Source organism: Abramis brama (genome assembly GCF_963993115.1).
Source record: "Abramis brama genome assembly, chromosome: 10".
NCBI classification, from domain to species: Eukaryota; Metazoa; Chordata; class Actinopteri; order Cypriniformes; family Leuciscidae; genus Abramis; species Abramis brama.
The window spans coordinates 40,523,667-40,538,666 of NC_139972.1; the positions used below are offsets into that span (position 1 = coordinate 40,523,667).

At 46.8% G+C, this 15,000-nt stretch overlaps 2 protein-coding genes and 1 long non-coding RNA gene across 3 annotated transcripts in view; 2 read left to right on the plus strand and 1 right to left on the minus strand.

Annotated features, from left to right (window-relative positions):
* Positions 1-15,000, minus strand: part of mfrp (membrane frizzled-related protein) — a 92,828-nt gene that overhangs the window by 33,400 nt on the left and 44,428 nt on the right. The gene's annotated exons all lie outside the window — the stretch shown is intronic.
* LOC311090562 lies at positions 2,579-5,106 on the plus strand. The gene is made up of 3 exons (XR_014607904.1): positions 2,579-2,645; positions 3,666-3,889; positions 4,977-5,106. It is a non-coding gene; the product is annotated as an uncharacterized lncRNA (long non-coding RNA).
* LOC311091255 (uncharacterized protein) lies at positions 5,334-13,606 on the plus strand (the record flags this gene model as incomplete). The annotated part of the gene is made up of 10 exons (XM_084127074.1): positions 5,334-6,232; positions 6,407-6,620; positions 6,964-7,548; positions 8,166-8,378; positions 8,528-8,793; positions 8,964-9,068; positions 10,518-10,780; positions 11,052-11,309; positions 11,476-12,218; positions 13,005-13,606. Exons 1-10 carry the CDS (start codon positions 5,480-5,482, stop codon positions 13,604-13,606), a joined length of 4,002 nt encoding a protein of 1,333 aa, XP_083983200.1. The 5' UTR covers positions 5,334-5,479.

The window sequence follows — 15,000 nt, forward strand, 5'->3', positions numbered from 1 at the left end:
GTTTACAATAAGGATAAGAGGCAAGCGGCAAGTCAACAGCACTGAAGCGTGTAAAGATGCTTTCCAGACAAGAAGCAGTGAGTTTTTGTTCATTTTCCTAGCATTATTGTTATTTGATTATTATTAATAATCAAACACTAATTCGCAAATACATTTTGACGGCCGTTCTGAATCGTCGAAGAAGGAAACGCGATGCATTGGAGAATCTAGTATTTTCTACCGCCAATACGATTCCTTTTGCTGTGCGTTCCCACGCAGCACGCACACGCCTTAGCAAGCTTGTAGTCGTGGCCGAGTGGTTAAGGCGATGGACTTGAAATCCATTGGGGTCCCCCCGCACAGGTTCGAATCCTGCCGACTACGTCGACAGCATGCCCCTGCTATAGGTTGTAACCTTCTGGAGGCCTTGCTAAAACTTTATAAAAAGTCACTGTTACAGTACTACCATTGAAAAGAGTTAGGTTGGTAAGAACCAGTTTTGTCTGCAAGCTAAAGATGACAAGACCCCTTTGTATTCAGGGACACGTCAGGTAGACCGGTAGCTCGCCGTGATCAGTACTCTGCGTTGTGGCCGCAGCAAATCCGGGTCATGGCAAGTTTTTCTGGGTGCCAATGAAATCGAGCTCTATGTTACGTTACCACCTCTCCTCACCCCCTCCTTCAGACCACTTTTTTGTGCCCTTGACGTGCTCTGGATGTTCGAGTGAATTGAAACTGGGACCTTCTTTGAGAGCACGAGCTCTCAGGTTCGAACCCTTAGTTTTTAGTTTGGAAGAATCTTGCTTCAGAGAGAATATGGTGCGTGTATATTTTCTAATCGCTAGGTGTCAGTACACTCGCTGGCTGTTACCTAGAGTGCCGCGGGCTTGCTATTTGCTCCAAACAACTGCGCTTTTGACGCAAGTTTACAATAAGGATAAGAGGCAAGCGGCAAGTCAACAGCACTGAAGCGTGTAAAGATGCTTTCCAGACAAGAAGCAGTGAGTTTTTGTTCATTTTCCTAGCATTATTGTCATTTGATTATTATTAATAATCAAACACTAATTCGCAAATACATTTTGACGGCCGTTCTGAATCGTCGAAGAAGGAAACGCGATGCATTGGAGAATCTAGTATTTTCTACCGCCAATACGATTCCTTTTGCTGTGCGTTCCCACGCAGCACGCACACGCCTTAGCAAGCTTGTAGTCGTGGCCGAGTGGTTAAGGCGATGGACTTGAAATCCATTGGGGTCCCCCCGCACAGGTTCGAATCCTGCCGACTACGTCGACAGCATGCCCCTGCTATAGGTTGTAACCTTCTGGAGGCCTTGCTAAAACTTTATAAAAAGTCACTGTTACAGTACTACCATTGAAAAGAGTTAGGTTGGTAAGAACCAGTTTTGTCTGCAAGCTAAAGATGACAAGACCCCTTTGTATTCAGGGACACGTCAGGTAGACCGGTAGCTCGCCGTGATCAGTACTCTGCGTTGTGGCCGCAGCAAATCCGGGTCATGGCAAGTTTTTCTGGGTGCCAATGAAATCGAGCTCTATGTTACGTTACCACCTCTCCTCACCCCCTCCTTCAGACCACTTTTTTGTGCCCTTGACGTGCTCTGGATGTTCGAGTGAATTGAAACTGGGACCTTCTTTGAGAGCACGAGCTCCCAGGTTCGAACCCTTAGTTTTTAGTTTGGAAGAATCTTGCTTCAGAGAGAATATGGTGCGTGTGTATTTTCAAATCGCTAGGTGTCAGTACACTCGCTGGTTGTTACCTAGAGTGCCGCAGGCTTGCTATTTGCTCCAAACAACTGCGCCTTTTACGCAAGTTTACAATAAGGATAAGAGTGCGGCAAGTCAACAGCATTGAAGCGTGTAAAGATGCTTTCCAGACAAGAAGCAGTGAGTTTTTGTTCTTTTTCCTAGCATTATTGTCGTTTGATTATTATTATCAGTCTAATAGGCTGCATTCACACTAATTCGCAAATATATTTTGACATAGCAGACGTTTTGACGGCCGTTCTGAATCGTCGAAGAAAGAAACGCGATGCATTGGAGAATCTTTTTTTTCTCCCACCAATACGATTAATTTTGCTGTGCGTTCCCACGCAACACGCACGCGTATCGATCAAGAGCCCGGATAGCTCAGTCGGTAGAGCATCAGACTTTTAATCTGAGGGTCCAGGGTTCAAGTCCCTGTTCGGGCGAACGAGCCTCTTTTTGTGGAGCGGTACGTTTTGCTGTTGAGTTCTTGCTGATCTACACTTGCCTTGGGAAGCGACGCTGCAAGGCACCAAGTGAAACGACATGCCCCCTTCAGCCCGTTAGTAGTCGTGGCCGTACCCTGCGGCGATCGGCCTGCTAACTATGTTCCTAACAGTTCCTACCAGTTCCTAACAAAGTCCTACCAGTTCATAACAGGTCCTAACGAAGTCCTAACAAAGTCCTAGCAATTCCTAACATTTTTCCTACCAAGTCCTAACGTGGGGCAAAAAGACCAATAGGGAAAAGGGAAACATCCCTTTTCCCCATTGGTCCTTTTGCTCCACGTGACTTTAAGCACCGTCTCTGACCGCGTCAACGCGTAAAGTCAGAAAGAAGAGGAAAGCAGAGCAAAAAATGTCCGGTCGACAGTCAAGTTAACTTAGTGACAACAGAAGAAAATCGGTATGTAACGTTACAAGCAAATTTGAATTCTTAAACTATTATTTTACAAGCTGTTCTTTATATTGAACATAACAAACGGAGAGTGATAAAGTTAATGTTAAGTTATGCTGTCAACCATCTGTGCATCACTGCCAGCATCCCAGAAAGAGACTCTTATAATTAACACAACAAAAAAGTGTCTGTTAACTACGTGTCAAACTCTCTGTTATTTTTTAGCAATAACGTTAGTTGTTGTTGTTGCTGTGACTCGATGTAACTGAACGGTCCGGAGTAACGTTAGCTGCCTGTCTCTGTAATAACCCCTGCCCTGGATGATGAGTGCTAGCTAACATTAACGTTAATAAAATAAGCGAATAAATAAATAAATAATAAAATTTGAAAAGGGGTGCCTATAATTTTTCTGATATGGGTCAATATCACCGTAGAGTGCCCTTCAGCCCTCAAAATACTCTTAACCAGTTTGATGTAAATCACCTTGTTTATTCATTTTGGAACTGTATTCATTCATTCTAGTGTTGAATTTTCTGCCACGGAAGAGACAAAAAAAACTGTTGTCTTGATGTCAGTAAAGTGGATGGCCTTTTCATAAAGGGGCAGATTCCTCAGGGTGGACAACCATTTAAACGACATGGATAAACTTTTCTTTTTTAATAAATAAAAATATGTTTTCATTACCAAATCATCACCCTATGATGATTATTCATAAAGAAAAACGTAAATAAAAAATATTATGATTTGATGATATAATACTCTCATTGAAACTGAATGAGCAGTGCGTGCATGGGTCGTATCAGAATAGTACTCAAATAAATCTAGATAATGTCTCTAAAGAGCCAAGAAATGCTTGTTTATGAATAGAAAAACAACATGCAACCAACACTTCCCTATTGATTTTATGTTAAGTTAAGACATATTAGTAGTTAAGACAGATTAGTTATTTATGACAGGACACTGACACCAAAAAGCACTCAATCATCAATATCTCAGTGTTTTCCCTGACATGTACCCTTATATTTGCAGAAATGACAAAGACAGGCAAACCCGACGGATACTGGACAGGTATCATGTACCAGTATGCGCAGGGGAAATACAAGTTTACCACAGGTAAGCGGCCAGGGGCCAGGAAATGGAAGGCTGTCATACAGCGGATTGACGCCTGTCCGTTGACTCCGCCGTTTAACCTACAAGTCCGGTATTATGACATCTTCGGGAGAAGAATCCCCTGCAGTTGTGGATATCATAAGGTAAGTAATGAGTATACTTAATGTTGAAATCTGTGGCAGTTGCCATAAGCCATTGTGAGTCAAGCCACAGGCAATTAAAAACATCTACACAAGAAAATGCATTAAATGTCCCATTACTTGTGTTTGGATTGAATTTAAATTATTAGCAATAATGTTTTAAACCTATTTTTAGACTAAGGGAAAAAGTTAACTCTTTTTTCACAGTCAGGTGACCAGACAGGTGAGGCAAAGAGTGGCTCCAGTGCAGGGAGGCAGCAGGCAGGCCCCGTGGCACACAGCAGCTCCAGTGCAGGGATGCAGCAGGCAGGCCCCGTGGCACACAGCAGCTCCAGTGCAGGGATGCAGCAGGCAGGCCCCGTGGCACACAGCAGCTCCAGTGCAGGGATGCAGCAGGCAGGCCCCGTGGCACACAGCAGCTCCAGTGCAGGGATGCAGCAGGCAGGCCCCGTGGCACACAGCAGCTCCAGTGCAGGGATGCAGCAGGCAGGCCCCGTGGCACACAGCAGCTCCAGTGCAGGGAGGCAGCAGGCAGGCCCCGTGGCACACAGCAGCTCCAGTGCAGGGAGGCAGCAGGCAGGCCCCGTGGCACACAGCAGCTCCAGTGCAGGGATGCAGCAGGCAGGCCCCGTGGCACACAGCAGCTCCAGTGCAGGGAGGCAGCAGGCAGGCCCCGTGGCACACAGCAGCTCCAGTGCAGGGAGGCAGCAGGCAGGCCCCGTGGCACACAGCAGCTCCAGTGCAGGGAGGCAGCAGGCAGGCCCCGTGGCACACAGCAGCTCCAGTGCAGGGAGGCAGCAGGCAGGCCCCGTGGCACACAGCAGCTCCAGTGCAGGGAGGCAGCAGGCAGGCCCCGTGGCACACAGCAGCTCCAGTGCAGGGAGGCAGCAGGCAGGCCCCGTGGCACACAGCAGCTCCAGTGCAGGGAGGCAGCAGGCAGGCCCCGTGGCACACAGCAGCTCCAGTGCAGGGAGGCAGCAGGCAGGCCTCGTGGCACACAGCAGTTCAAGCTGTCAGATTAAGTGCTGTCTTTGTAGCGAGAACATTAATGCTGAACAATTTTCAGAGCATTTATCTGACTTCCATGCAGAGGAATGTTGTGAGCAGTGTGGGAAGAAGGTCAGTGGTGCACTTGGGCTTCTCGAACATATTTCAGAAGGTCATGATCTTTCAGTCACCAGCGGGTATGCACCACAACAACCCCCACCACAACAACTTCCTCCACAACCGAGACAACCTCCTCCACAACCGAGACAACCTCCTCCACAACCTCCTCCACAACCGAGACAACCTCCTCCACAACCGAGACAACCTCCTCCACAACCGAGACAACCTCCTCCACAACCTCCTCCACAACCGAGACAACCTCCTCCACAACCACAACAACCTCCTCCACAACCTCCTCCACAACCGAGACAACCTCCTCCACAACCACAACAACCTCCTCCACAACCACAACAACCTCCTCCACAACCACAACAACCTCCTCCACAACCACAACAACCACCACCTCCTACTCCTGCTACATCGCCATATATTATCCCCCTGAGGCCATTGGTGGTGAATTGGCCAAGTTTTTTGCCTAAGCAGTTCATGCGGGTCATTAAGCCAGCTGACAGGGAGTGGATTGCCCAGTGCCTTTATGAACCCACAGGACAGCTGAAGCAGCAGCTTTCACAAAACTGGTTCTATCCTCCCAGTCCACCAAAGGTGACAACTGCACCACCTGATCCAATGACCTACTTCAGGCAGAGGATGTTCCTGTGGGCACCAATGAGGATGTGGGGTATCCTGCTTAAGTGTCATCAGTGTAACACAAAGATGCACCACTCCGGGATTTACACTAAGGCAAGGGAAGTGATTGACGTTGACACCAGGTACTACTTGATTGGCGGGGACTATCCACGATGCAGTAAGTGCATGATCCCCGTCTGTCCGTGGAGTACTGAGATGTTGGGACAGCTAGATCCTGCTCACAGAAACCGATTCCCTGCTGTTCTCACAACACAGCTGGCTCTGGACAGGAGGTGTGTTACAATGCTGAAACCCCGAACTGCAGGGAACAGCTCCAGTTACCTACAGAAAGCACTGGAGGAAGTTCACAGTGAGGAGTGGGCAAGGCGGACCATTGACTACTTGTCTGACTGTGAGCTTCACAAAAGGAGAAGCTCCATATACCAGTGTGAGGAAGCAGTCTATGAGCTACCACCACCTTTTTGCCCCCTACCTCTGGCACAGTGGTTTGAAACAGTGCATGCCAATGAGATCCTTGCTCACCTGGATGAGATGAAGGGTGTCATCACCTCAACATACGGCAGGATCTTAAAGCTTGACTCCACAAAAAAGGTACAGGCAGGTCTTTGTTTTCATCAATGGTCATTGATTAAAATTGATAAGGGAACACTTAATTGATCCCCAGGTGCAGAAATGTGGGTGTTTTGTTGGCTATATTTTTTGTGTTTTGTGTAATCTGTTTTATTTATTATTTGTTTATGTTGTAATACTGATTTATTTTTATAGATCACAAAGAAACTTGCTGGTGGCATTGCGGACACAGCTACGTGGATGACAAACATCAGCAACGAATGTGGCCTGGTCCTGAACTGTGTGCTAACCACTGGTGAGGGAGCTGGTCTTGAGGACTTGTGCCAAGGCATTGTCAAGCGCTACCAGGACGCCGGGGAGCCAGAGCCAGAAGTCATTTATGTTGACCGGGATTGCTGCAGCGAGACAGGTACAGTATATATAGTGTATAGTTTGCTTCTGTTTTACCTTTCTATGATTGTTTTTTGTATACTGTATATTCTCTACTATGTAGCAGAAGGGAGTTACAATACACATTTCATTTTACAACCCTGCTGGATTGTGATCATTAAAACTACCGTCATAATGTTTGCGTTGTAATGTAATATTTATTACAGGCACAAAAGTAAACTTTTAGCAACATGCTTAACTTGATGTAGTTTTAAATGTATTCCTAAATTAAACAAGGATTCAAGTTGTTGTAATGAGGTACTTCATTCTATATGATATGTTGCATCCTTTCATGATTGTCACATCATTGTTCATGTGTACAGGTGCACCCCCAGTTCTTGTTTGGTTTAAACCGTGGAAGACCATTGTGAGACTGGATATTTTTCACTTCATGAGGCGATTCACTGCTGGTCTCACAACAGAACACCATCCTCTGTATGGCACCTTCTGCTCCAAGTTGTCAAGCTGTATCTTTGAGTGGGACCAGGATGACATCTCTCGTCTCAAGGATGCAAAGAGGTCACAGCTTAAGAGAAAGCATGGTGGTCATGCTCCCACGGAAGCGCAAGTTCTGGCCAACATCAGCTCCAGTGAACTTGCCAAGCACTGCAAAAGGAGAACTCGTGGGGTTGAGGAGACACACAGCCTGATTGAAGGATTGCTGAACTCCATGTGGGCTCTGACTGACACATCAGGATTATGCCTGATAAACCCTGAGAGCATGAAACATGTGTGGGAGGTGCAACAGAAGCACTTGCCATGCATCCAAGATCCACCTGGTGTTGAACTATACACCAAACTTGGCTCTGGGTTACAAAAGGGAGACAAGGTCCTGGATGTATTCAGATGTGGCAGAGGGTCGTCCTCTGTGGAAAGCTTTCATCGCCACCAGTGCACCTTTATCCCGGGTAAGTAGAAATTCTATAGTGATAGAAATATAATTTTTTTAAACGCCCTCACCATCAAACACAAAACAAAACTCTCCCGCATAACTAATCCGCTCAGCATAATAATGGGTTCACCTCAAAGCCCCCCTATCTAAACTGTACACCCGGGCAGTAATCAGGATAGCCTCTTTGATTAAGCAGGACCCCCATCACCCCCTTCACCAGTCCCCTTCAGTCACTGCCATCAGGTCAACGTTGCAAAGTCCCACTGGTTTGGAGCAACATCTATGAAAAATAATATTTTGATCCTCTGCGATCATTACTCTGAACAAACAAAAAAAGGCACTGTACTATAATTTGTTTAACAATGTCAATGTTTAGACATTCTTTTAGTTCTATCTTGGGTGGGTGTGTGTTTGTAGATGGCTTTAAATGTGTATATTGTTTAAATGTTCAGCCTTTCTGTTGTCCTGTGAGAGGCAATAAAGTACAGGGACAAAGCAGGCAGGTCAATCCCCACAAAGCAGCAGAAAATATCTTATCAATCTAAGTTATAATTTTCTGGTATGTCTCAAGTGTCTAAGAGGAGATAAAAAACTAATATTTCAATTAACATTTGTGGGTTTTTTTTTTTCAAGGATGGAGAAGTAATGCCATGCACACACAGATGTACATGCTTGAGGGTGGATCCAGGTGGAACATGAACCGAGCCCATGAAGCTGTGGATGTGAGTGAAACGTCACACACAAGAATCTATGATGTCCGCTTGATGTCCAACGTCAATGCCTTCAGCAACAGTGTCCTTGGCCGTGCACTCATTCCAGAATTTATTCTACCTGGGAAACCCACCGGTAAGATCCTCCAGGAGAGAGCATTTTCCTTGTGACTACACTTTTATAAAGTCAACAAATAAACCTTTACCTGTCTTCACTCACCAGTGACAGTGGCAACCTGTCAATTCTGAATTAAACTGTCTTTTTCCTCATGATTCTTTACATAGGTGAGCGTATTGCTGTGGAGTATTTGCTGGCTCAGTCTGACAAAGGAGATCTGCTGAATCCACAACGGCACAGTGAACTTGGCATCATTCTGCCAGACCTGCAGGTAGAAGTTCAGGAGGAGCAGTGTCTTGATCTCACAATAAGTGATGCAGCTGACATCCTCATTGAGAGACCACCTGAAGCCACCCAGTGTGATGACCAGCTGGATATTGCACCGCCTCAGAATCCTTTACCACCTGACGACTCACCCAACACATCATCTCTGGTAATCTGACCATTTCCTGATCATCTGTCATTGAAATTCTACAGGAAAAGTTATTCATTTGTATATACTATGAATGATGTGTGCATATACAGCAATACAATTTGTACAAAGGCAATTTAATAATCAAAAGGATATTTGTTTCTCTCTCTCTCTGTCACACAAATCCCCAGGACACCAGTTTTGATGTAAGCGGTGTCTCTTGCAGTCCTGTCAGTCCAGCCAGTAGTTTACCTGCTGAGGACAATTCCTCTAGTAGACCCAGCACATCAGTCCAGGTAATGAGACTAATGTCTTTCTGTATTATTCTGTGGCTCTGTTACGCTTGCGAACCCGGTGTTATGTCCTGCTTTTCACTGAATAGCACTTGAATGTATGTACTAGGGCTGTCAATCTTCACAAATATTTTATGCTCAAATGTAGGCTATTCAAATTTACCATGTAACTATACACTATGGGTCCAATTTACTAACATCCCGAATAAACAATACTAATTTCCGAGTGCATTCTAAAATATTGGTAAATTGTAACGCAATTACAGTAACATATTTCTTTTTGCTGTAACACAGTAATATAACGCATTCCAAAAAACCGGTAATATTATACCCGTTAAAATCAGATGTAATCTCCAATGACAGATTACAGATTACTGTAATCTCCAATGACAGTAACTAGTAATATATAATGTATTACATTTTAGAAGTAACTTACCCAACTGTACACTATAGACACAGGGTTATGCATTGCTAATGTCACTTGCAGCATACATTCTGTAAACCAGATGGAACTCCAACATTACCAGTAACCATTTGGAACCTAAGTAAAGTTGATTTGTATAGCACCTTTCACAGATAAAAAATCACAAAGTGCTTCACAGTAAAATGTAACACAATACAACAAGTACAATACAAAGCATAAGAAAATTTAAAAACTAATGGAAAACATAGAAACAAAAACCATAAAAAAACCCATTTCTAACTAAAAGCCTGTTTGAATAGCAGCGTCTTCAGTTGCTTTTTAAAAGAATCAACAGAATTCACACACATAGAAAGGGAGGCAAAGCATTCCACAGCCTAGTTGCCACTGCTTGGATTTAACGATCCCCACTGGATTTAAAATGAGTGTAGGGAACCACTAACAGCCTCTGACCTGATGACCTCAATCTATGGTTCGGAGTATGAAGCTGTATTAACTCAGAGATGTAGGGAGGAACTTGACCGTGCAGGGCTCTAAAAGTAAGGACCAGGATTTTAAATTGAATTCTATACTGGACTGGTAACAAGTGAAGTGCTGCTAAAACAGGTGTGATGTTTGTTAATGTGGGTTAAAAGCCTTGCAGCAGAGTTCTGATCAGCCTGGAGACGGTGAAGCTCCTTCTTGCTCAAACAAGTAAAAAGACTGTTACAGTAATCTAAACGAGAGGAAATAAAAGCATGAATGATCATCTCCAACTCACCCTTTGACACCAGTGTTCTTAATTTGGATATATTCCTTAGTTGGAAGAAAGAGTTTCTGACTACTTGTTTAGAGTGGTACTCTAAGCCCAAACACAGTTTATCTTTCTTGCAATAATGACTTATGTGACTGTGTCACCTGTCTACATACTCTGTTTAAAGTAGGATGACATTTGTTAAATGCAGCAACACTGCACCCAAAATAAATCCCCCTAAGAGGATTATTAAGTACAAAGTAAGTTATTTCTTCAACAGCTGTTTTTCATTTTTCAGGAAAGCCGATGTGATTCAAGAGGTTTTCCTGGCTGGGAGGCGGTTGATAACCTGGCGGAGTATCTCGTGAACCTCAACCGCACAATAACTGCTTTGTCAGCCACAGAAACAGCTGAGATTGTGCGGCTGTATTCTAGATTGCATAAAATGGACAAGTCTCCCTCCAAATATTCCCTGAAAAGCAAGAAGAAGACCTTGCCAGGGCCATGGAGAGCTTCCAGGAAACGCAGTGGCTCTGCACCTGGTCAACAAGCAGCTGAAAGGTGAACTGACCAATAGTTGATGCACACATTATGTAATTCATATTTATCATAATTATCATTAATAACACTTAAGCTGTATTACACAAGCAACAAATTCAGACAGGTGGACTGCTATAAATAGTCAAATTGTGAAGTGGAATTATACTATGCCTCATAAAACGCCTCTCCAATCATAGTAGCGAACCAAAACCGCCTGTTGTATAATATTGATTATATATATCTAGATAGATATAGATATTTATTATATACAAATATTGTCTTTTTCTTTCAGACTATTCATGACCCATGGCCAGGCTGCCCAGAGACCTGATTCCAACAGGACTTCAGAATGTGTTTCCCTCAGGCTTTTGAAGGAGTTTGCCCAAGCTAGAAATAGGCCAAGAGACTGCAAGGGTAAAACCCTGCCCATTCCACAGTCTATTGTACAAGCTTACCGTCACATTAAGCAACTTCTTGAAGACAGCCGGGTGATACAGGAGCAGACCAACTTGGTCCTAGTTACTATCAACAACACCACAGTGTCTTCTTGGTGAGATATCTTTTTTGGCTTCCTACATTCACTTTGACATCTGCATTTGAGAAGTGTAAATATATTGCATTATTTTTAATTTAACCAGGAAGGATTTGATTAAGCTACAACCTTTGCAATTGTGCTTCTATGAAATGGTAAACATTTTGTTTTGTACTTTTTCCAGGTTGCATGACAGGCAGAAAAGAACTGACCGGGACTCATTGCTGCAAGGTGTACAGCTACCCCAGAAGGTCTCTGTGGCTAAGGATCCTCTGCCACAAGCAAGAGCACTTCCTTCTGCACCCGTGGAACATGGACATGCAAAAATACAGTTTCAGGAGCCAGAAAATCGTGAAGGTGAGGCAGTGATACGCCCGCGCCACAGCTTCAGAAGTGGATCGGCACTGGCACAGCACTATCCTCTTGGGCCGTATGTATGGCCTGCCTCTTCTGCCTTGTTGTCCTCACATCAGCAGGAACACACTTCCCCAGCCCCATCGCCTGCCTGGTCGTTTTACCAACAGGGCCATACCTCACTAACCCCACCTCCTGTCTGGCCTTCTTACCAGCAGGGTCATCTGCCACCAGTCCAACCTCCTGCCTGGTCCTCCCACCAGCAGGAACACACTTCCCCAGCCCCATTGCCTGCCTGTTCCTCTTACCAGCTGGGCCATATCTCACCAGCCCAACCTCCTGTCTGGCCCACTTACCAGCAGGGTCATCCGCCACCAGTCCCATCTCCTGGCTGGTATCAGCAGGGTCATCTGCCACCTGCCACTTCTCCTGCCTTTTCCTCACAATCACCTCTCAGCAGTACACCATCAGATCAGTCTTTAGTCATTTTCAATCGACACCGACAGTGGAGACAGCAAAAGGCAGCACTTGAAGACGAGGAGCGTTTGGCAAGAGGGGAGCCACCAAAGAAGCGTAAGTGCAAAGTCGACTACCATTACCAGTGTAAAACATGTGGTCAGTCAAAAAGTAAGCGTACTGGCCACACCCAGATTAAGGGGAAGTGGTACTGTCCATCATCTGGACAGACTATCCCTGAATGGAAAGAGACTCTCAATAATTAAAAAAAACATTTGCCTGAAGTATTTTTAGTTTAGTATCTTTGTTTAACTCATTGTATCCCACTACTGTTCTATTGAGGTTCACTGTTCTTGGCCAGATATATGCAATGTGAAGTACTGTGTGAATTTAAAACTGTTCTAGTCAAATATAGACGAAGTAAAGTGCTGTGTGAATTGAAAGTTTAAAGTCCTTAGAAGAGTGGTTGCTGATAAAAGTCAAGTGAAGATGATGAGTCACAGTAATTGACTTCAAAAGATTTGTGAATATGTAAAAAAAAAAAAAAGAGAGAGAGAGAGAATAATTAGGAAATGTATTTATTAATCTGGTGAAGTTTGTGAAGTATCTTAATTGCTGCACAATTGTGTTCTAAAGATGTTTATCGGTTGGGATAACAAAAGCTCCAACTTTGTGAAAGCAATGTTAGAAAGGTCTTCCAGAAATAATAAAAATAATCTGAGAAGTAACTTTAGCTGACAATGTTTTATTTCTATGAAAACTAGTCATATTTGATGAGGAAAGGATGATAGTGAATGAAAAGATGGCATTTTGTTGAAATATAACAGTGTTATGGCCATAAACTCTCTCCTTTTCTCTTCCTTTCTTTTTCTTTTTCTTTTTCTTTTTCTTTCCCCCACGTAGCAGTGATCAGGACTGGCCGAGAGCACAGCACTGGCCTGGGGATGCTGTCTTCCCTGCTTCGTCGGACGTTGCCTACTGCCAGCAGGGTCAACACTCAGCTCCAGCGTCTCACTCTCAGGGCTGGTCCCCTTACCTACCGTCACCTGCTCCAGCATCTCACTCTCAGGGCTGGTCCCCTTACCTGCCGTCACCGTCACCTGCTCCAGCGTCTCACTCTCAGAGCTGGTCCCCTTACCTACCGTCACCTGCTCCAGCATCTCACTCTCAGGGCTGGTCCCCTTACCTGCCGTCACCGTCACCTGCTCCAGCGTCTCACTCTCAGGGCTGGTCCCCTTACCTGCCGTCACCGTCACCTGCTCCAGCGTCTCACTCTCAGAGCTGGTCCCCTTACCTGCCGTCACCTGCTCCAGCGTCTCACTCTCAGAGCTGGTCCCCTTACCTGCCGTCACCTGCTCCAGCGTCTCACTCTCAGGGCTGGTCCCCTTACCTGCCGTCACCTGCTCCAGCGTCTCACTCTCAGAGCTGGTCCCCTTACCTGCCGTCACCTGCTCCAGCGTCTCACTCTCAGGGCTGGTCCCCTTACCTGCCGTCACCTGCCTTAGCGTCTCACTCTCAGGGCTGGTCCCCTTACCTGCCGTCACCTGCTCCAGCGTCTCACTCTCAGAGCTGGTCCCCTTACCTGCCGTCACCTGCTCCAGCGTCTCACTCTCAGAGCTGGTCCCCTTACCTGCCGTCACCTGCTCCAGCGTCTCACTCTCAGGGCTGGTCCCCTTACCTGCCGTCACCTGCTCCAGCGTCTCACTCTCAGAGCTGGTCCCCTTACCTGCCGTCACCTGCTCCAGCGTCTCACTCTCAGGGCTGGTCCCCTTACCTGCCGTCACCTGCTCCAGCGTCTCACTCTCAGGGCTGGTCCCCTTACCTGCCGTCACCTGCTCCAGCGTCTCACTCTCAGAGCTGGTCCCCTTACCTGCCGTCACCTGCTCCAGCGTCTCACTCTCAGGGCTGGTCCCCTTACCTGCCGTCACCTGCTCCAGCGTCTCACTCTCAGAGCTGGTCCCCTTACCTGCCGTCACCGTCACCTGCTTCAGCGTCTCACTCTCAGGGCTGGTCCCCTTACCTGCCGTCACCGTCACCTGCTCCAGCGTCTCACTCTCAGGGCTGGTCCCCTTACCTGCCGTCACCGTCACCTGCTCCAGCGTCTCACTCTCAGGGCTGGTCCCCTTACCTGCCGTCACCGTCACCTGCTCCAGCGTCTCACTCTCAGAGCTGGTCCCCTTACCTGCCATCACCGTCACCTGCTCCAGCGTCTCACTCTCAGAGCTGGTCCCCTTACCTGCCGTCACCTGCTCCAGCGTCTCACTCTCAGAGCTGGTCCCCTTACCTGCCGTCACCTGCTCCAGCGTCTCACTCTCAGGGCTGGTCCCCTTACCTGCCGTCACCTGCTCCAGCGTCTCACTCTCAGAGCTGGTCCCCTTACCTGCCGTCACCTGCTCCAGCGTCTCACTCTCAGGGCTGGTCCCCTTGCCTGCCGTCACCTGCTCCAGCGTCTCACTCTCAGAGCTGGTCCCCTTACCTGCCGTCACCTGCTCCAGCGTCTCACTCTCAGGGCTGGTCCCCTTACCTGCCGTCACCTGCTCCAGCGTCTCACTCTCAGGGCTGGTCCCCTTACCTGCCGTCACCTGCTCCAGCGTCTCACTCTCAGAGCTGGTCCCCTTACCTGCCGTCACCGTCACCTGCTTCAGCGTCTCACTCTCAGGGCTGGTCCCCTTACCTGCCGTCACCGTCACCTGCTCCAGCGTCTCACTCTCAGGGCTGGTCCCCTTACCTGCCGTCACCGTCACCTGCTCCAGCGTCTCACTCTCAGGGCTGGTCCCCTTACCTGCCGTCACCGTCACCTGCTCCAGCGTCTCACTCTCAGAGCTGGTCCCCTTACCTGCCATCACCGTCACCTGCTCCAGCGTCTCACTCTCAGAGCTGGTCCCCTTACCTGCCGTCA